At 55.4% G+C, this 23111-nt stretch overlaps 1 protein-coding gene across 1 annotated transcript in view; it reads left to right on the top strand.

The window, feature by feature from the left end:
- The window catches only part of GGT1 (gamma-glutamyltransferase 1), a gene marked incomplete in the record, with an annotated part of 64268 nt that overhangs the window by 16814 nt on the left and 24343 nt on the right, over positions 1-23111 (top strand). Inside the window, 2 exon segments of the mRNA XM_078768311.1 lie at positions 6769-6918; positions 7062-7198. Coding sequence (XP_078624437.1) covers positions 6769-6918; positions 7062-7198 — 287 coding nt within the window.

Raw genomic sequence — 23111 nt, 5'->3', positions numbered from 1 at the left:
CACACAGTCAGGAGTGAATAATGAATACAATGTGGCGGGCACAAGGGGCAATAATTCCGCGCACCAGTGGGTGGCGCGAGCACCCAGGCGGGGATCGAAGGCACATGCCCCGCCCTTCGACCAATCGGCCACGCCCAGGGACTAGGCATGGCCTCGGCACATATATGCGGGCTCTAAGCTCGAGCCCGCCCAGTGCTGCAGTACGAGCTTTGGAATTAAGACTCTTTGTTATACAAACGCGTTGTGGCCTACCTCTCTGGCAATCGAGTCGTGTGTGCGCAGCACCCACACTGGTGACCCTGATTGGTTCAGCCATTGCTGACCACCGAACGCGCCATGGCTACCAACGCTGTCGCAGTCAAACTCCCCGAGTATTGGGAAGCGCACGCCAACATTTGGTTTTTGCAAGCCGAAGCTCAATTCCACCTCCGAGGCACAACGGCGGATGAGACCCGGTACTACCACGTGGTCGCCGCCCTCGGGCTCGGCACTGCCGCCCGAGTCGTGTCCATCCTTCGGCGCCCACCGGGCGACAACAAGTACGAGGCGCTCAAACGTCTCCTCATCGCCACGTTCGGCCTCACGGAGATCGAACGGGCCGACCGCCTCCTGGACCTTCCCACCCTCGGCGACACACGACCATCCGTCCGGATGGATTCTATGCTGTCCCTGCTCGGAGACCAGCCCCCGGATTTCTTATTCCGGGTGCTTTTCCTACGCCAGCTACCTGCACAGGGATGCCTCGCGCTGGCCGGTTCCGAAATAAAGGAACCCCGCGCCCTGGCCGTAGAGGCCGACAAGTATTTCGCGGCCTGCGACACGCGGTCGGTGTACGGTGCTGCCGTAGTGGATCCTGGCGTGGAGGCTCCAGCGCTCCTGACTTCCCTCGTGGCCGCTGCTATGCCCCGTCCAATACCGCCGCGGCCGTTACCGCCGCAAACCTGGTGCTACTACCATGCCAGGTTCGGCCGCCAGGCTAAAAAGTGTCGCCCGCTGTGCTCTTTTGAGGGTTGGGAAACGACCGGCGCTCACTTGCGGCCATGACCGTCGGCCATTCCGGCAGCCTCCTTTTCATCACGGACACCTTGTCCGGGCACCGTTTTTTTTGTGACACAGGAGCGCAGGTAAGCGTCCTCCCCGCCTCCACGTCCGACAAGCAAACCGCGGGCCGGGGCCCCGCTGTGCTTGCCGCCAACGGTACACCCATCCGCACATTCGGGAAGCGTTGCCTCTCCCTGCGGTTCGGAGGGCAGCGCTTTCAATGGTCGTTCGTGACCGCCAGCGTGCCAATGGCACTGCTTGGTGCGGACTTCCTATGTGCGAATGGGTTGTTGGTCGACGTGAAGCGCAGACGGCTCGTCCAGGCCAAAACCTTTAGCTCGCTTGCTTGTTTGCTGAGCGGCTCGTTGAGCGGCTCACTGAGCGGCTCACCGAGCGGCTTGCCAAGCGGCTTGCTGGAAGGTTCCGTCCCGGCGAGTTTAGTTTGCACGCTTCCGGCAGCGGACGACTTTACCCGCCTCCTCGCCAGTTTCCCGGCCCTCACGCAGCCCACTCAGCGGTGGCTGTTAAACACGGGGTGGAGCACCATATCCCCACGGTCGGGCCACCGGTCTGTGCCCGGGCACGCCGACTCGAGCCCACGAAGCTCGCCGTGGCGAAAGCGGAGTTCGCCACGCTGGAGCGGCTGGGGATCGTACGGCGCTCCAACAGTGCTTAGGCTTCTCCTCTGCACATTGTGCCGAAGCCCGGCGGGGGATGGCGGCCGTGCGGGGACTACCGCCGGCTCAATGATGCCACCACCCCCGACCGCTACCCGGTCCCACATATTCAGGACTTTTCCGCCCGGTTGGCAAACACGACTGTGTTTTCTAAGGTGGACCTCATCCGGGGCTACCACCAGGTCCCCGTCCAACCGGACGACGTCCCGAAGACGGCCGTCATCACCCCTTTCGGCCTCTTCAAGTTCCAAAGAATGCCCTTCGGGTTGAAGAATGCGGCCCAGGCGTTCCAGCGGCTTATGGACAGCGTCTTGTGCGAATTACCTTTCCTGTTTGTCTACCTGGATGACATCCTAGTCGCGAGCGCGTCCCGGGAGAAGCACCTGCTCCACCTCCGCACGCTGTTCGAACGCCTGGGCCAGCATGGCCTAATCATCAACCCTGCCAAGTGCCGTTTCGGCATCGCCACCATCGACTTCTTGGGGCACCGCATCACCAGGCATGAGGCCGTCCCTTTACCGGCCAAGGTGGAGGTGGTCAGGGATTTCCCGCAGCCCCGCACGATCAAGGAGCTCCAGGAGTTCCTGGGCATTGTAAATTTTTACCACCGCTTCGTGCCCCATGTCACCCAGCTCCTCCGCCCCTTGCACGAGGCCCTCCGGGGCAAGCCGGGCAAAGGTGACATCACCTGGTCGGAGCCGATGGCCGCGGCGTTTGCGGGCGCCAAGCTGGCCCTGGCCGACGCCACCATGCTGGCGCACCCGGCGCCCGATGCACCGATCGCACTCACCACCGACGCGTCGGACTACGCGGTGGGCGCGGTGCACGAGCAATGGGTGCGTGGTGCTTGGCAACCGCTGGCGTTTTTTAGCCGGCAGCTTCGCCCGCACGAACGCCGCTATAGCACCTTCGACCGCGAGCTGCTCGGGCTCCACCTGGCGGTCCGACACTTCCGCCATCTGCTGGAATGCCGCCCGTTCACGGCTTTCGTCGACCACAAGCCCCTGGTGTTCACGATGGCCAAGGTCGCCGAGCCATGGTCGGCACGGCAGCAGCGTCACCTCTCTGCCGTGTCTGAGTACACGACGGACATCCGTCACGTGGCGGGTAAGGACAACCAGGTGGCGGATTGCCTTTCCCGGTCCGTCGTGCACGCGGTCCACCTCGGGGTCGACTATGCCCGGATGGCGGAGGACCAGACCGCCGACCCCGGCATCCAGGCCTAGCGGACTGCCGTCACAGGCCTCCGCGTCACCGAGGTGCCATTCGACGCCGCGGGCGCGGCCCTCCTATGCGAGGTCTCCCTCGGCCGGCCTCGCCCCATCGTGCCCGCTGGCTGGCGGCGCCCCGTTTTCGACGCCATCCACGGCCTGTCCCACCCGGGCACGAAGGCATCCCAGAAGCTCGGCACGGCGAAGTTCATCTGGCATGGCCTCCGGAAGGACGTCTGCCACTGGGCCAGGACGTGCCTTGCGTGCCAGCGCGCAAAGGTCCACCGCCACACCCAGGCCCCGTTGGCTCCATTTGTGGTGCCCGAGCGTCGGTTCGACCACGTGCACGTCGACTTGGTGGGACCTCTGCCCCCCTCGCGGGGGTTCACCCACCTCCTCACCATGGTCGACCGCACCACATGGTGGCCGGAGGCCGTCCCATTGGCGGCGACGTCTGCGGCTGAGGTGGCGCAAGCCTTTATCGCCACTTGGGTTGCCCGGATCGGTGCCCCCTCGGACATCTCGTCCGACCGCGGCCCCCAGTTCACCTCGGAGCTCTGGGCCGCGGTGGCGCAAGGGCTCGGGGTGAAACTACACCGTACAACGGCCTACCACCCCCAGGCCCATGGCCTGTGTGAGCACTTTCATCACTCAATGAAGGCCGCGCTCCGGGCCAGCCTCCGTGAAGGCGGCTGGGTCGACAGACTCCCCTGGGTCCTGCTGGGCCTCACGACGGCGCCTAAGGATGACCTGTGCGCATCCTCGGGCGGAGCTGGTTTTCGGGCAACCACTGCGGGTACTGGGTGAATTTATCCCCGACTCCACGGCTCCTTGGTCCGCGGCGCAACAGTGCTCCGCCCTTCAGGAGACCGCCCGGAGGTTCGCCCCGGTGCCAACGGCACACCACGGTTGCCCGCCTTCCCACGTCGCCCCGGAGCTTCACACGGCAAAGTACGTCTTCATCCGGCACGACGCCCACCGGGCACCGCTACGGGCCCTGTACGACGGGCCCTTCCACATGCTGGAGACCGGGGACAAATTTTTCACCATCGACATCGGCGGTGCCCCGGATCGCATCTCCGTGGACTGCCTCAAGCCGGCCCACCTCGATCCGGACCACCCCCCGCCAGCAGCTCTGCCTCCGCGTCGAGGCCGCCCCCCAGTGGTCGGACCCCCGGCACCCCCCAGCCCTGCCGGCCCGCTACCCCCCAGCCCTGCACCCATCGCCAGGGGGCGTTTCGGCCGGGTCATCCGGCTTCCCCGCAAACTCACCCTTCAGGTGCGCGGGAATTCTGGGGGGGGCGTGTGCCGGGCAGAAGGGGCAATAATTCCGCGCACCAGTGGGTGGCGCGAGCGCCCAGGCGGGGATCGAAGCCACATGCCCCGCCCTTCGACCGATCGGCCATGCCCGGGGACTAGGCGTGGCCTCGGCACATATATGCGGGCTCTAAGCTCGAGCCCGCCCAGTGCTGCAGTACGAGCTTTGGAATAAAGACTCTTTGTTATACAAACGCGTTGTGGCCTACCTCTCTGGCAATCGAGTCGTGTGTGCGCAGCACCCACAACAACATCAGGGATAAAACACAGCCCTGAGGTCTTCAGGGTGATCGCCTAAGAAATTCTCCAACCAATTTTGACCACCTTTGGTCTGTCTAAAAGAAAATCCAAAATAAAAAGATGTAACTGCTGAATAATTAACCTCCAAGTCATTTTCCTAACGATATGTGTGTGTGTCAAGTTTGCTAATGGGATAAATTAATACCATGTGAGTGCTTTTTAAGTATAGGCCTATATGTTGGCATTCGTGATGGAATAGTGGGCCTGGCCTACTAAGATTTATCGAGGAGCGGCGATTGGCATGATTTTCATTGTACGTGTGGTGTTTATTTTCTTTAATGATTTAAAATTTCACCACCTGCTCGTTTGCTTGTGTTTTAGTGTGTGGTGCCGAACATTTCTAAAAGTGGGAAGTGCTTTTCATTGTTAACGTTTTTGTCGTTAGTATGTTGGTGGCCTTCTTAAATTGCCCTGAGGGCTTTAACAGTCACACAATGCGCATACCATGGTGTCACCTGTACATCAGACTAGGTGGTGCAGACAGACCCTCTGCAGATGATTTTTTTTTTCTGAAGATGATGTCATCAAATTTTCAACAAAGCTTTGTTATGATAATACGGAGAAGACAAATTAATAATTTGGTCAAAAGGTCAAATGGGCAAAGGTCAGCGTCACATAAAATCGTCAATTTTCATCCAATTGACCTGAAATTTCAATTTACCATTTCAGCTTAGTCATCAAATATTCAACAAAGCTTTACTATGATAATATGGAGAATACAAATTAATCATTTGGTCAAAAGGTCAAAGGTCAGCAACACATAAAATCGTCAATTTTCATCCGATTGACCTGAAATTTCAATTTACCATTTCAGCTTAGTCATCAAATATTCAACAAAGCTTTACTATGATAATATGGAGAATACAAATTAATCATTTGGTCAAAAGGTCAAAGGTCAGCAACACATAAAATCGTCAATTTTCATCCGATTGACCTGAAATTTCAATTTACCATTTGAGTTTTGTCATCAAATTTTCAACAAAGCTTTGTTATGATAATACGGAGAAGTCAAATTAATAATTTGGTCAAAAGGTCAAATGGGCAAAGGTCAGCATCACATAAAATCGTCAATTTTCATCCAATTGACCTGAAATTTCAATTTACCATTTGAGTTTTGTCATCAAATTTTCAACAAAGCTTTGTTATGATAATACGGAGAAGTCAAATTAATAATTTGGTCAAAAGGTCAAATGGGCAAAGGTCAGCGTCACATAAAATCGTCAATTTTCATCCAATTGACCTGAAATTTCAATTTACCATTTCAGTTTAGTCATCAAATATTCAACAAAGCTTTACTATGATAATATGGAGAATACAAATTAATCATTTGGTCAAAAGGTCAAAGGTCAGCAACACATAAAATTGTCAATTTTCATCTGATTAACCTGAAATTTCAATTTACCATTTGAGTTTTGTCATCAAATATTCAACAAAGCTTTATTATCATAATATAGAGAATACAAATTAATAATTTGGTCAAAAGGTCAAAGGTCAGCATCACATAAAATTGCCAATTTTCATCCGATTGACCTGAAATTTCAATTTACCATTTATGTTTTGTCATAAAATATTCAACAAAGCTTTATTATGATAATATGGAGAATACAAATTAATCATTTGGTCAAAGGTCAAAGTTCAGCATCACATAAAATTGTCAATCCTGAAATTTAAAGAATTTGCATATTTAGTCATACAATTGGTTCCCCAATCAAAATCTAGAAGCTGATTACTTTTTAGATCAAAAGGTCAAAGGTCAAGGCTGCATAAAATCATCAATTTTCATTTTGTATTTTTTTTCAAACTGTTTTCGTTATTTTGAGCATGCGGAAGAAGAAGACGACTGAATACAAACGGACGCGGACTTGCTTTGCATTTTCAGATGCTTTATAGTTTTGATTAAGATGATGATGATGATACATATTAACCAACCTTGGCTTTCAATAAAATATGCAGATTACACAGAGTCATTGTCTATGTCAATTGCTCTTTACCTCGCTTTTCAGAAAGCATCTGCTTACATATACAGTACTTTATATTATTTTTAGAATGGCAAAATAGCTTTTCTGCATGCAAATGGATGATGTGAAAATGCAGTTTCGTACCAACTCTTACTCAGCAGTAAATATTCTGTATGACACAGATTACATACTCATTGATAGACAACTTTCAGAGCACTTATTTTCATTATTTTTCTTATTTCTGCAGTTTCGCTGTTTCCACAGGTGGAATCATCACTTTGAAAGACTTAAAGAATTACGAGACTGTGTTGGTGGAGAACCCAGATGAAATAACACTTGGAGACTACAAGATCATAAGTCCACCGGCCCCTGGCAGTGGTGCTGTCCTAGCTCTCATTCTCAATATCCTAAAAGGTCACAAAAAATCTCATAATCAACAAACCGAAAATATCTAATCTCAAACTAAACTTCTTACTTGTTGGGTGATGTGCTGGCTTCTGTAAATATTCTGTACAGATTGAAAAACTTGCCAATGGTGTCTTCTGGATGTTCTACAGGATATAACATCACTCGGAAAGACTTCGACAACAATGAAAGGAAAGCACTAACATACTATCGCATTGTTGAAGCCTTCAAGTTCGCCTTCGCTAAGAGGACGGAGCTTGGAGACCCCAAGTTTTTGAATATTACAGAGGTGAGTTTTTGGAGGAACTAAAAATTTAATAATTTTGGAATAATTGGATTATCTAAAATTTTAATATGTTTGGAATAATTGGATTATCTAAAATTTAAATATTTTTTGAATAATCTGATTAACTAAAAGTTTAAATATTTTTTGAACAATTGCATGAACTAAAATTTTAATATTTTTGGAACAAGTGGATTAACGAAAATTTAAATATTTTTGGAATAATTGTATTAACGAAAATTTAAATATTTTTGGAATAATTGGATCATCTAAAATTTTGATATTTTTGGAATAATTGGGTTATCTAAAATTTGAATATTTTTGCAATAAGTAGATTATCTAAAAATTATATATTTTTGGAATAATTGGATTAACTAAAATTTTAATATTTTTGGAATAATTGGATTATCTAAAATTTTGATATTTTTTGGAATAATTGGATTAATGATCATCAATTTGGTTTCAGACCAGGTCACTCTACTCTGGACATGCTGCTTCTGCTGTCTCAACAATGGATGGAGGTCCTCAATGCCAAACAGGAAATCAGAGCTGTCTCCCTTGACATATCAAGAGCCTTTGATACGGTCTGGCACCCAGCTCTGCTCACCAAACTCTCCTCCTATGGTATCCATGGAAATCTCCATGCATGGCTTGCGGACTTCCTCTCTGGTCGTAGTCAACGTGTGGCCCTGAATGGATTTCTCTCATCTCCCCTTCCTGTTCAGGCTGGAGTTCCCCAAGGAAGTGTGCTGGGCCCTGTGCTTTTTCTGGTCTTTATCAATGATCTCTCTGACTCTCTGGAAAATCCTCTCTATCTCTTTGCTGATGACTCCACTCTCTGCCGCTCCATTCCTCTTCCCTCAGATCGGCAGTCTGCAGCCTCCTCACTCTCTGAAGACCTGGACAAAATCACAGACTGGTCAAACAAGTGGAACATGTCTTTCAATCCTGCCAAATCTCACTCTCTTACTATGTCTCTCCGAAAAGATCGACTGGACAACCCTCCCATCTACTTTCTCAACAATCCTCTCCAAGAAGTTCTGTCACTCAAGCTTTTGGGTCTCACTATCTGCCATGATCTTTCTTGGGAAAACCACATTTCCAAGCTGGCCTCCAAAGCCAGTCGCCGACTGGGCATCCTCCGTCGTGCGAAGTCCTTCCTCGGCACACCTGAGCTCCTCACCACATACAAGGCTTTCATCCGCAGCTCTATGGAATACTGTTCTCCCCTATGGGCTGGTGCTCCTGCCTCACACCTGGCTCGGCTTCACGCTGTTGAATCCAAAGCTTTCAAAATCATTGGAATCTCCCGCGATGAAGCTATCTCTGAGGGCCTTTCACTCACTCACCGCAGGCAGGTAGGTGGTCTTTCTGTCTTCTACCGACTCCTCTCCGGCCTTGCTCCCCCAGCTCTCTCTGTGCTCTGTCCCCCAAATATTCCTACAGGTCGCACAAGATCTGCCAGCAACCCTCTGATGGTTAAACTGCCGAAATCTCGGCTCTCTGCTCACCTTCACTCTTTCATTCCTCTTTTCTCCCGCCTGTGGAACAAACTCCCACACTCCCTTCAATCCCTCTCCTCCCTCCAGGTCTTTAAAACAGCTGTTCACCACCATCTCTTATCTTCCCCCATCCATAACCTTGATCTTTTCTACCCCCACTAATTCACCCCAGATCCACCTTGTTTGAAATTCCAACTTATTTCCTGGAAATCCTGGCAGTGTCCATATGTTTATACCTCTCCCACCCCCCCCCTTCACATGCCTCCCCCCCTTCACATGCCTCCCCCCCAAAGCCCTCTCCCTCCCACAGATCTCTCGATGTCTCCATGTCTCTCGGTCCCTGCTCTCAAATGTTGTGTTTGTGTCCTTCCCCCTCTCTCCCCATCTTGTCTACCGCTCCCGATGTTATTTGTTTTATGTGTCTGTTTGTCTTTCTGTGTGATTAATGTTCGCTCTTTCACGAGCCTCGATCTTGTATACAAAAAAAAAAAAAAAAAAAAAAAAAAAAAAAAAAAACGAAAATATAAATATTTTTGGAATAATTGGATCATCTAAAATTTTGATATTTTTGGAATAATTGGATTATCTAAAATTTTAATATTTTTGGAATAATTGGATTAACGAAAATATAAATATTTTTGGAATAATTGGATCATCTAAAATTTTGATATTTTTGGAATAATTGGATTATCTAAAATTTGAATATTTTTGCAATAAGTGGATTATCTAAAGTTTTTATATTTTTGGAATAATTGGATTATCTAAAATTTTAATAGTTTTAGAGTAATTGGATTATCTAAAATTTAAATATTTTTGGAATAATTGGATCAACTAAAATTTAAATATTTTTGGAATTATTGGATTAACTAAAATTTGAATTATCAAAATCTTTATAAAAGTGTATGGTCTTCAGAACAGGGCTCTCCAATCTTTAGGTCTCTTAACATTTTACGGCATAGCCCATAAGGCAATGCCGTCTGGAACAGCGTTTGCCTGTCTGTCTGTATGTCCCCACAAACATGCACCAATCAGAGCTGAGGATCTGGTCACACGACAGGGTACAGCAGTTTAGTTGAGTTGCCAAAATTTTGTTGCGATCGGTTCAGCCGTTTTTGCGGTACCTGGGAACAAACGGACAGACAGACAGACAGACAGACGGACAGGCATTTGGTGAATGATAGTAAGATTAATATTGTTTTGTAATAACATTGATATTATGCTACATTATTAACTGTTGTTGTTACTTTTGTTATTAGAAGCCGCCTTGGGAAAACATCATGATTAGCTATCTTAACACGGATATACAACTCAACACGAATTGCGCCCAAAGTGGTGAACTCCCATTGGGAGGCGGGAGAGGAAATGAAGTCTCTACGACCTCCATCACGTGACGCTTAGTCCTCCTATCAAGTTTGGTTGAGATTGGATAAATAATGACCGAATGTATCGCGGTCAGACAGACATACACCAATTGCATATTATGTTGTCATTTCCAGTGGCTTGGTCACTTGGAGGAGCTTTTGTGAGGCCTGTCAATGCACGCAGGCTTCCAGAGCCTGAATCCAAAGTCTAGCCGTTTAGAGCCTGCGTCGTAGTCATGCGGGGACTGTGGGAAAGAGCGTTTGAGCTTTCGGCTCGGTTACTTTGAGCTTGAAGGAACTGCGGAACTGCGCTCCAACGCGAGTCGAAAGAATTGACGCGACCAAAGACGGAATTCGTCCGAGTTGCTTTATTGAAACAAAACAGCTCAGGTATTCTGACCAGTCCGTTTTTCGGGCAACAATATATATACACATTTATGTCGGGAAGTTTGCCCGGCAAAAGCTATACCGGGCATGCCCGGGTATCAAGGGCGAGCCTTGGAAAGGCGAGTCTGGACCTGCCCGGGCGTGTTTGGCTGCGGCCTGGCAAGTCGAGGCTGGGCGTGCTCGGGCGCTCTGGGCGAGCACTGGAAAGACGATAGCGGGCATGCCCGGACGCTCTGGGCGAGCCCTGGAAAGGCGATAGCGGGCATGCCCGGACGCTCTGGGCGTGCCCTGGAAAGGCGATAGCGGGCATGCCCGGACGCTCTGGGCGAGCCCTGGAAAGGCGATAGCGGGCATGCCCGGACGCTCTGGGCGAGCCCTGGAAAGGCGAGAGCGGGCATGCCCGGGAAAGACGAGACCGGGCGTGCCCGGGAGGTTCGGGCGTGCCCGGGAACAGTGAGTCCGGGCATGCCCAGGAGAGGCGCGTCTGGCCGTGTTCTGGCCGGTGCAAGGCGATTATGTACATCCAGCGGTAACCGCTACACACGCCCCTCCAGAATCGACCTGCACCGGCAGGGTCAATTTAAGGGGGGTCCGGATGACCCGGCCGAAGCAACCCCTGGAGGGTCGTGGGGAGGGGTCTGACGTGGTGGTGGGTGGTCGAGCGGGGGGAACTGTGGACGGGGGGGGGGGGGGGGGCCTCGCCGCGGAGGAAGGGCCAACCGTGGTGGTCGGTCGACGTCCATGTGCGCCGGTTTGAGGCGGTCCACAGAAATCCGGTCCGGCCGGCCGCCGAAGTCGACGATGAAAGACTTGTCGCCCCGTCGCAGGACCCGGAAGGGCCCGTCGTACGGCGGCCGGAGTGGCCCCCGGTGCGCGTCATGACGCACAAAGACGTACTCCGCTGTGCGAAGCACCGGGGGGACGTAGGACTGGGGGCCACCGTGGCGGGACGTCGGCACGGGGGCAAATCGTCGGGCGGCCTCCTGGAGGTCCGAGCGCTGGCGAGCGGCGGACCAGGGACTGGTAGCGTCAGGCAAGAATTCACCCGGGACGTGGAGTGGCTGGCCGTAGACGAGCTCGGCGGCGGACGCCTGGAGGTCTTCCTTGGGGGCCGTGCGAAGGCCCAAAAGGACCCACGGCAGCCGGTCGGCCCAACCGTCGTCCTGAAGGCCGGCCATGAGTGCGGCCTTCATGGAGCGGTGAAACCGCTCGCACAACCCATTGGCTTGGGGGTGGTAGGCCGTGGTGCGGTGCAGCGTGACCCCCAATGAACGGGCGACCGCGCCCCAAAGCTCAGACGTGAACTGTGAGCCGCGGTCGGACGAGATGTCCGCTGGTGCGCCGAAGCGCGCGACCCAGGTGGCGATGAACGCCTGCGCCACGTCGGCGGTGGTGGTGGAGGTGAGGGGCACGGCCTCCGGCCACCTGGTGGTCCTGTCCACCATGGTGAGCAGGTGGGCGAACCCCCGCGAGGGGGGCAGGGGACCCACCAGGTCCACGTGGACGTGGTCGAAACGCCGTTCAGGCACGGCGAAAGGTGCCAGCGGGGCCTGGGTGTGGCGGTGGACCTTGGCTCGCTGGCAGGCCGTGCAGGCGTTGGCCCAGTCGCGGATGTTTCGTCGAAGGCCATGCCAGACGAAACGCGCCGACACCAGCTTCTGAGAAGCTTTCCGGCCCGGGTGAGAAAGGCCGTGGATGGAGGCGAAGATGCGGCGCTGCCAGGAAACGGGCACGATGGGGCGAGGCTGGCCCTGGGAGACGTCGCAGAGCAGGACGGTGCCCGCAAAGGGGATGTCGGCCAGGCGGAGGCCCGTGTCCGCCACGCGGAGTGCCTGCACCGAGGCGTCGGTGGTCTGGTCGGCCGCCATGAGCGTGAAGTCCACGCCGAGGTGGACCGCGTTCGCGCTGGCCCGCGAAAGGCAGTCGGCCACGGCGTTGTCTTTGCCGGCGACGTGCTGGATGTCCGTGGTGAACTCCGACACGGCGGAGAGGTGGCGCTGCTGGCGGGCCGACCACGGCTCCATGACCTTAGCCATTGCGTAGACCAACGGCTTGTGGTCGACGAAAGCCGTGAACGGGCGGCCCTCCAGGAGGTGTCGGAAATGGCGAACGGCCAGGAATAGCCCGAGCAGCTCGCGGTTGAACGTGCTGTAGTTTAACTCGTTCGGCCGGAGTTGCCGGCTGAAAAAAGCGAGTGGCTGCCAAACCCCGTCCACCCATTGCTCATGGACGGCGCCCACCGCGTAGTTGGAGGCGTCCGTAGTGAGGGCGATGGGCGCGTTGAGCACCGGGTGAGCCAGCAGCGTTGCGTCGGCGAGGGCCCGTTTGGCACTGGCGAAGGCTGCGTCCATGGCCGCGGACCAAACAATGTCATGCTTGGCCGGCTTGCCCCGGAGGGCCTCGTAAAGGGGCCGCATGAGCTGAGCAGCGCGGGGCACGAATCGGTGATAAAAATTCACCATGCCGAGGAACTCTTGGAGGGCCTTGATGGAACGGGGACGCGGGAACGTGGTGATGGCCTCGACCTTGGTCGGCAGCGGCACGGCCCCGGTCTTGGTGATGCGGTGGCCCAAAAAGTCAACGGTCGTCGCGCCGAAGTGGCATTTGACCGGGTTGACAATTAAGCCGTGCTCGCTGAGGCGACCGAACAGTGTTCGGAGGTGGAGGAGGTGCTCGGCGCGGGACGTGCTGGCGACGAGGATGTCGTCCAGATAGACGAAAAGAAACGGCAGGTCGCGCAGCACGCCGTCCATCAAGCGCTGGAACGCCTGGGCCGCGTTCTTGAGGCCAAACGGCATCCGCAAAAATTCGAACAGGCCGAACGGCGTGATGACGGCCGTCTTCGGGACGTCGGCCGCCCGGACAGGTACCTGGTGGTAGCCCCGTATCAGGTCAATTTTCGAAAAGATGACCCGTCCCGCCAAACGGGCGGAAAAGTCCTGAATATGCGGGATCGGGTACCTGTCGGGGGTGGTAGCGTCATTGAGATGGCGGTAGTCGCCACACGGGCGCCATCCACCCCCCGGCTTTGGCACGATGTGCAGTGGCGAGGCCCACGCGCTATCGGAGCGCCGCACGATGCCGAGGTGCTCCAACGCGTCGAATTCGGCCTTTGCCACGGCGAGCTTGGCTGGGTCGAGGCGGCGGGCCCTGGCGTAGACCGGCGGGCCCGTAGTGGGTATGTGGTGCTCGATCCCGTGCCGCACCGCGACGGCCGAAAACGTCGGCTGCGTGAGGGCCGGGAATTCCACGAGCAGGCGAGCGAACTCGTTCGTTGCCGGGAGGGCGCACGCCAGTTCGGTCGGCGCGGAGCTGCTCATTGTGCACGCCAGGGAGCTGAAGGTCTCGGCGTGGACAAGGCGACGTCGTTTGACGTCGACCAGCAGCCCGTGCGCGCAGAGGAAGTCGGCGCCCAGCAAAGCCACGGGGACGCTGGCGGTAACAAAAGTCCATTGAAAGCGCTGGCTGCCGAAGCAGAGGGTGACGACGCGTGGGCCGAAAGTGCGTATGGCCGAGCCATTAGCAGCGACCAAAGAGGGGCCGCAAACTGCGTCCAGCCTGTCCTGCTCGGAGGCAGGTATGACGCTCAGTTGGGCGCAGGTGTCGCACAGGAAACGCCGTCCAGACGCTTTGTCCCGAATAAACAGCAAGTTGCCCGAGTGGCCGGCGCTCATGGCTGGGAATGAACGCCGGCCCGGCCATTTCCCGACCTGCCGAAAGTGCACGGGGGCCGGCACGTCCGAGCCTTGTGTCCGAACCTGGCGTGGTAATAACACCACGCCCGGTCAGGTGGAGGCCCCGGCCGTCGTGTCGGAAGCGGGCGGTGCGGCGTGGCGGCCGCCAGTTGCACCGGCAGTTCGGCCTCCAACCGCGCAGGGCGCTCGGGCGTCGTGGGCGTCGCCTCGGACGGCGGCGGGCTCCAGGTAACCGCGCCGATGTGCTGGCCCGCCGATGAGATCGTATCGGCTTCCCTGGCGAGGGCGCGGGAATCCGTGATCAACGTGCCAGCCAGGGCGAGGCGTACCGGGTTAGGCAGCTGACGGAGGAACAGCTCCCGGAACAGGAATGCCGGAGAGTGCTCGCCGAGCAACGAGAGCATATAGTCCATGCGCTCGGACGGGCGCGTGTCGCCGAGCTCGGGCAGGTCAAGCAGGCGCCGTGCGCGTGCTGCCGGTGAGAGGGCGAAAGCGCCGAGGAGGAGCGTCTTCAGCGCGTCGTATTTGTCAGCAGCCGGCGGGTGCTGGAGGAGGCTCAAGGCGCGGGCCGCGGTGGTGGAACCGAGCGCCGCCACAACATGGTGGAAGCGGGTGTCGTCCGCGGTGATGCCTCGCAGGGCGAACTGGGAGTCCGCCTGGGCGAACCAAACAGCCGCGTGAGTCTCCCAGAAGGTAGGCAGTTTAAGCGTCACTGCCGTATTCATGTCGGTACGTCACCAATGAAGGAACTGCGCTCCAACGCGAGTCGAAAGAATTGACGCGACCAAAGACGGAATTCGTCCGAGTTGCTTTATTGAAACAAAACAGCTCAGGTATTCTGACCAGCCCGTTTTTCGGGCAACAATATATATACACATTTATGTCGGGAAGTTTGCCCGGCAAAAGCTATACCGGGCACGCCCGGGTATCAAGGGCGAGCCTTGGAAAGGCGAGTCTGGACCTGCCCGGGCGTGTTTGGCTGCGGCCTGGCAAGTCGAGGCTGGGCGTGCCCGGGCGCTCTGTGCGAGCACTGGAAAGACGATAGCGGGCATGCCCGGATGCTCTGGGCGAGCCCTGGAAAGGCGATAGCGGGCATGCCCGGACGCTCTGGGCGTGCCCTGGAAAGGCGATAGCGGGCATGCCCGGACGCTCTGGGCGAGCCCTGGAAAGGCGATAGCGGGCATGCCCGGACGCTCTGGGCGAGCCCTGGAAAGGCGAGAGCGGGCATGCCCGGGAAAGACGAGACCGGGCGTGCCCGGGAGGTTCGGGCGTGCCCGGGAACAGTGAGTCCGGGCATGCCCGGGAGAGGCGCGTCTGGCCGTGTTCTGGCCGGTGCAAGGCGATTATGTACATCCAGCGGTAACCGCTACAAGCTTGTACTTTGTAATTTTTCTTTAAATGTAGTAATTACAAAAACATTTATGAAAAAGCTACCATGGGGATCAGGGAGAAACAGATAGTTGGACACAATGGCAGGAAGTAACTCAGAAGGAGACTTCTAATGATGAGTGTAGTTATTAACAGGGTGTGTAAACAAGTTTTAACAACACTCCCTGTCCCCAAGTAAAGGCAGTTCACAGATGAAGCAAAAGGTTTAAAGTTTTACACTTTTAAAAACAAAACTACAGCCACCCAGTATTTAGGATTACATTTTAGAAATGGCCTTGGGTTTCCATTGTATTGTCATGAAATCTGTTTCCACCTCATGGAGACGAATCACCGAACTATGAGTTTTCACCACTAATGCAATGATGGGCGAAGAGCTTAGAGAAGCAATATAAACATTGGGAAACCCATGGAAGTGTAAAAAGGGTCGATGGCAAGTTGTTGTTGGACAATAACAGGGCAGGTTTTTCCAAGCCTGCAAGTTTTGGGGATTGAAAGAAAATGGGCAGTTTGTATGGAGGAGTTTAGATTGTCTAGCTCGTCCATGAGACGAGATTTCGGATACAAATTAAATTGTCACGTTAACGACAACCATCCTCTGCAGGACAAGCAAGCACAATGCTGGGACTCGATTCCAAAGATGACCCAAAGATGACCGATGTGCTGCTCTAATCAGGAACCGGTAGTGAGCAATCCAAAACCATGATCATTGATTCCCCCATTATCTCCCTACCCTCTCCCCCACCGAGCCCACCGCTTTCCAAATTCCATATTTTCCCCTCCTGAGAGTTTGTTTCTGTATCCATCTCGTCCACCCCGTGGTGTGTCCTCCCCTACTCCTCATTTCTCCCCACTTCCCTGACTTGTCCAAGTCTCCATCCAATTTGTCCTTCGATCCTGCTCTTGGTGTTGCACCCCTCCCTTTCTGCTGTTGCTTTTGGTCTGTTGTGTCCGAATCCGTTTTGTGGTCTCGCTCTCCCACCAGCTTTGACTTTATGAAAAAGAACAAAAAAAACCATTAAATTGGTGTTCGATTGAACAGCAATGATCTTCATAAGCAAGTTTGTCGACATTTTGACCAGCTTGGACACTTTGACCAGCTTGGACACTCAAGGAACAACAGTTTATATATGGGCTTGGGTACCTAGTATAGTTTGAACGAACGTTTTCCTTATTTTTTTTATTTCTTTTTCGAAAACCTCTTCTGCACACAGTACATCTATTAGTTTTTCTTTCTTCTCTTTCCTTTCTCTTTGAGCACCAGTTCACTGGTAATTCCCTGTTTGTCGTTAAAGGCGGCAAAAAGGGTTGGCGTCAGGAAGGGCATCCGGCCGTAAAACATTGCTTCAAAAAAAGGGGACCGAAAAACAACAACAACCACGGTCCCCGAAAAAGGCCAACCCCCACTTGCGGGGAAAAATGGCCTCTAAAGGTGTAATAAAGGTCTCTAAAGGTCCTCTAAAGGTCTCTCATATAAACGTCTTTATTGTAAGACTACACTGTAACACTGTACTGTCCCGGGCTGGGCGCCCGGTGTATATCATGAGGCCACGCCTACCCCTGGTGCGTGGCCACCGCCCACTTGGTGCGCGGAATGATGTCACCACGCCAGTGGGCTTTTGTGTCCGCCACACGCGCCCCCCCAGAATTCCCGCGCACCTGGAGGGCCAGTTTGCGGGGCAGACGAATGACCCGGCCGAAGCGCCCCCTGGCGATCGGCGGCGTCCGGGGTGCAGGGATGCCAGGTGGGATGCCCCTGGCTGCCCCTGGGATGGGTGCAGGACCGGGGGGCGGCGTGGCGGCGGGGCTGGGCGGTGCCGGGGGTCCGCCCGCAGGAGGGCGGCCCCGACGTGGGGGTCGGGCCACTGGCGGTGGATGGTCCACATCGAGGTGGGCCGGCTTGAGGCGGTCTACCGAAACGCGGTCAGGAGTACCGCCGATGTCCAGGGTGAAGTGCTTCGCCCCGGTCTCCAGCACGCGGAAAGGCCCGTCGTACGGGGGCCGCAGTGGTGTCCGATGGGCATCGTGGCGGACGAAGACGTACTCTGCCGTGCGAAGCTCCGGGGCGACGTGCGTCGGTGGGTGCCCGTGGCATGCCGTTGGCACCGGGGCGAACCTCTGGGCGGTCTCTTGTAGAGCGGAGCGCTGCTGTGCCGCGGACCATGGTGCCGTGGAGTCGGGGAGGAACTCGCCCGGCACCCGCAGCGGTTGCCCGAAGACCAATTCCGCCGCGGATGCGCGCAGGTCCTCCTTGGGCGCCGTCCGGAGGCCCAGCAGGACCCAGGGGAGCCTGTCGACCCAGCCGCCGTCGCGGAGGGTGGCCCGGAGCGCGGCCTTCAATGAGCGGTGAAATCGCTCACACAGGCCGTTAGCCTGGGGATGGTAGGCCGTGGTTCGGTGCAGCCGGACCCCGAGCCCCTGCGCAACCGCCCCCCAGAGCTCCGAGGTGAACTGGGGGCCGCGGTCGGATGAGATGTCTGAGGGGGCGCCGAACCGGGCGACCCAGGTGGCGATGAAAGCCTGCGCGACATCGGCCGCCGTTGTCGACGCCAAGGGCACGGCCTCCGGCCACCGGGTGGTGCGGTCCACCATGGTGAGGACGTAGGTGAAACCCCGCGAGGGGGGCAGAGGTCCCACCAGGTCCACGTGGACGTGGTCAAACCGGCGTTCCGGCACCGTGAACGGGGCCAACGGGGCCTGGGTGTGCCGGTGCACCTTGGCGCGCTGGCACGCGAGGCACGTCCTGGCCCAGCCGCGGACGGCCTTCCGGAGGCCATGCCAGACGAACTTGTCGGCGATCAGCCTTTGGGAGGCCCTCGCGCCCGGGTGGGACAGGCCGTGGATGGCGTCAAACACCTGGCGCTGCCAGCCCGCGGGCACGATGGGGCGAGGACGCCCGAGGGAGACGTCGCACAAGAGGGCCGCGCCCGCGCCGTCAAACGGCACCTCGGTGATGCGGAGGCCCGTGACGGCGGTCCGCAAGGCCTGGACGTCGGGGTCAGCGGCCTGGTCCGCTGCCATCCGGGCATAGTCGATGCCGAGGTGGACTGCGTGGGCGACGGCCCGGGAAAGGCAATCCGCCACCGGGTTGTCCTTCCCCGCGACGTGCTGGATGTCCGTCGTGTACTCGGACACGGCCGAGAGGTGACGCTGCTGCCGGGCCGACCACGGCTCGGTGACTTTGCCCATCGCAAAGATCAGCGGCTTGTGGTCGACGAAGGCAGTGAACGCCCGGCCCTCGAGCAGATGGCGGAAGTGCCTGACCGCCAAGTGAAGTCCGAGCAACTCGCGGTCGAAGGTACTGTAACGGCGTTCGGGCGGGCGAAGCTGCCGGCTAAAGAACGCCAGCGGTTGCCAAGCTCCACGCACCCATTGCTCATGCACTGCGCCCACCGCATAGTCCGAGGCATCGGTGGTGAGGGCGATCGGTGCATCGGGCGCCGGGTGCGCGAGCATGGTGGCGTTAGCCAAGGCGAGCTTCGCGCCCGTGAACGCCGTGTCCATCTGCTCGGTCCAGGTAACGTCGCCTTTGCCCGGCTTACCTCGGAGAGCTTCGTGCAGGGGGCGCAGGAGCTGGGCGATACGGGGCAGGAACCGATGGTAAAAGTTCACCATGCCCAGGAACTCCTGCAGCCCTCTGATCGTGCGGGGGCGCGGCAACCCCTTCACCGCCTCCACCTTGGCCGGTAGGGGGACGGCTCCGTGCCTGGTGACACGGTGCCCCAGAAAATCGATTGTGGCGGCGCCGAACCGGCACTTTGCGGGGTTCACAATCAGGCCATGCTGGCCCAGGCGTTCGAAGAGCGTGCGGAGGTGGCGTAGGTGCTCTTCGCGGGACGCGCTGGCGACGAGGATATCGTCCAGGTAAACGTAGACAAAATCCAAGTCGCGCAGGACGCTGTCCATCAGTCGCTGGAACGCCTGAGCCGCATTCTTCAGACCGAAGGGCATGCGCAAGAACTCGAAGAGTCCGAATGGCGTGATGACCGCCGTCTTCGGGACGTCCTCCGGCCTGACGGGGACCTGATGGTAGCCGCGTATGAGGTCCACCTTCGAGAAGAAGGACCTGCCCGCCAAACGGGCGGAAAAGTCCTGAATGTGGGGGACGGGGTAGCGGTCGGGAGTCGTGGCGTCATTGAGACGGCGATAGTCCCCGCACGGTCGCCATCCCCCGCCGGGCTTCGGCACGATGTGCAGCGGCGACGCCCAAGCGCTCTCTGAGCGCCGAACGATGCCGAGTCGCTCCAGGGTAGCGAACTCCGCTTTTGCCACCGCCAGCTTTGTCGGCTCGAGGCGGCGTGCCCGGGCGTAGACCGGTGGCCCGACGGTGGGGATGTGATGGGCCACCCCGTGCTTGACGGCCCCCGCCGAGAAGGTGGGCCGCGTGAGGGCCGGGAAGCCGGCGTGGAGGCGGGTGAATGCGTCCACTGCCGGAAGCGTACAGACCAACGTGGCCGGAACCGAATCGTTCGGCAAGCCGCTTGGCAAGCCGCTCGTTGAGCTGGGCAACGCACAAGCGAGCGAGCTGAACGTCTCGGCCTGGACAAGCCGTCTGCGCTTGACGTCGACCAGGAGCCCATTAGCGCACAGGAAGTCTGCGCCAAGCAGTGCCATGGGCACGTCGGCGGTGACGAACGTCCATCGGAAAACCTGCCCTCCAAACCGCAGAGAGAGGCAGCGTTTTCCGTACGTACGGATGGGCGTCCCGTTCGCGGCAAGCAGTGCGGGGCCCCCACCCGCGGCGTGCTTGTCTGACGTGCCGGCGGGAATGACACTCACCTGCGCTCCCGTGTCGCACAGGTAACGGCGCCTGGAGAAGGTGTCCGTTATGAACAGCAGGCTGTTCGAATGGCCGGCGCTCATCGCCACTATTGAGCGCCGGCCCGGGCGTTTCCCGACCCGTTGAAGGAGCACGGCGGATGACACCGCCGAGCTTCGTGGCCGAACTTGGCGTGGAACCAGCACCAGGTGGTGGAGCTGGAGGAGCGCGGCTGGCTCCGCCAGGCCGGTGGAGTTGGCGGGTTTCCCCGCGGTGGCGGTTTTCGCCGCGGCGGTGGGCGGGGCGTGGCGGCGTTCACGAGGTGCATATCAGCATGCTGCTGAACATCAGCGTGCTGTAGAAGCTGATGCTGTGGAACATGCTGCTGAACATCAGCGTCGAGGGCCGTGACGGCCACGCCGACGCTCGCCCGCATGTCCGAAGCGGCGAAGTACCTGTCCGCCTCGGCCGCCAATGCTCGGGGTTCCGTTAGCTCGGTCCCGGCCAACGCGAGGCGGACCTGCGCTGGAAGTTGGCGCCGGAAAAGCGCCCGGAATAGCGAACCGGGGGCTTCGTCGCCCAACAGTGACAGCATATGGTCCATTCGGACCGACGGGCGCGTCTCACCGAGCTCGGGGAGATCCAGGAGGCGGTCGGCCCGTGCGTCGTCCGTAAGGCCGAACGTGGCTAGGAGTAGCCGCTTGAGTGCCTCGTACTTGTGGCCGTTCGGTGGGTGGCGAAGGACGGACACAACTCGAGCGGCCGTGCCGGGCCCGAGGGAGGCGACGACGTGGCAATAGCGCGTGTCATCGCCGGTGAGGCGCCGAAGCTGAAATTGGGCTTCGGCCTGGACGAACCAGACTTCGGCCTGAGCCTCCCAAAATTCCGGAAGTTTGACGAAGTCGGCCATGGCGATGGCGTCGCGTGTGGAAGGATCGCTCCAGCAGATCCAACGTCGAGGGTCACCAGTAAAGCGCGGCGTTACGCGCGCTGCTTGTGAGCAAGGAGGAAGCGGACAAGCGGTAACATATAAACGTCTTTATTGTAAGACTACACTGTAACACTGTACTGTCCCGGGCTGGGCGCCCGGTGTATATCATGAGGCCACGCCTACCCCTGGTGCGTGGCCACCGCCCACTTGGTGCGCGGAATGATGTCACCACGCCAGTGGGCTTTTGTGTCCGCCACAAACGAACGTTTTCCTTATTTTTTTAATTTCTTTTTCGAAAACCTCTTCTGCACACAGTACATCTATTAGTTTTTCTTTCTTCTCTTTCCTTTCTCTTTGAGCACCAGTTCACTGGTAATTCCCTGTTTGTCGTTAAAGGCGGCAAAAAGGGTTGGCGTCAGGAAGGGCATCCGGCCGTAAAACATTGCTTCAAAAAAAGGGGACCGAAAAACAACAACAACCACGGTCCCCGAAAAAGGCCAACCCCCACTTGCGGGGAAAAATGGCCTCTAAAGGTGTTTTTTTTTTTCTTTTTTTTTCTTTCCTTTCTCATTGATCCAAAAAAAAGTTCTCGACTTCTACACTCCTAATGCAAATCTTAATGCTCACCAACACCTAAACCATGACGTAAGCATACATCATCATACTGGCACCATTATCATCGTCGCATGGAACCGATAAGATCATTCTTATTGCATCTCCATCTCTTGCATGTAGTCTCGGATCAATAAACACTGAATCTGTGATCACCTGCCAGAGTAATATAAACTCAAATCCAACAGTAAAACACATGTCATGTCATGATGCTCTGCTTCACAAGAACCGATACCAACATATTGCCAGAAAAAAACAATAAAAACAGAGGTTTTGACTTCATTCCCTGTATATTCCACTTTCTTTCCCAATTAAACTTTATTTCCTTTTCCTCCTTCCATACTCCCCAGATACTAAGATTTCATTGATTCACAATAATGAACCAGTGTTAATTTTTTACCTTTTGAACCTTTGTTAATATTTTACACCCAGCTCCCACACTTCCGTAAGCAATAGGTACATTGGCATTATTGGATGTCATACAAGAGAAGGTTTAGGCCTGTTGGTTTGATTACATTTCTGAATGCAGGTTTATTAACTCACCTTTCTTGGACATCATTTTATCTTTCTCGTCTAGCAACAGGAGAGCTTTTTTTGTAGTTTGCTCAAATTCTTGAGGAAGCACAATATCCGAAAACTTTAGTGCAAAAGAACAAGAAAGAGCAATCAGAGATTGCAGACCCTCACCAGGATGTGTTCTCAGTGGTTTTTAAGGCTTTATTTTTTTCCCCACCAATTTATTCCTAGATGATGCTCAAGAAATGTCATGTTGATCGATGCAGTTTTGTACTTGTCGAATGATGATGTCATAATGGAGGCACTTATGACATCATCATTGACATATTTTATTCCCCATGGAGAGTTCTTTACAATGAGCCATGTCTCAATTTTTTCTATTCAGCACTTTCGGAGATATAGAGGTGTAAAGTTTTTCGGGTTTTCCAAGATGGCGCCCATACCACGTGGCCTATGACGTCATAATTATTATAAAAAAAATTGTACAGGTGGGGTTGCACCTATGGTAGAAATTTCCTGTCAATCGGACCAACGCTTGCCGAGAAAATCATATTTATTCTGTGCGGGCAAACAGACAAACAAACAGACAAACGGACCCAAATGCAATTCCCTCTCCTCCTGCGAGGGTAAAAACAATGAATGCACATATGTGGATGACAATTCCCAGTTGGCAATGAGCATGGGCAAGTCAGCAAAAAGTTACTGATTGTAAAATTTAGTTTTATTGTTATTATCAGAAAATATGAACACACCTATTGTCGGCAGGTAAA

This window comes from Myxine glutinosa, chromosome 14 (assembly GCF_964187855.1).
Source record: "Myxine glutinosa chromosome 14, kmMyxGlut1.1, whole genome shotgun sequence".
NCBI classification, from domain to species: domain Eukaryota; kingdom Metazoa; phylum Chordata; class Myxini; order Myxiniformes; family Myxinidae; genus Myxine; species Myxine glutinosa.
Note: the sequence above shows the minus strand (reverse complement) of the source record. Positions and strands in the feature narration are given on the sequence as shown.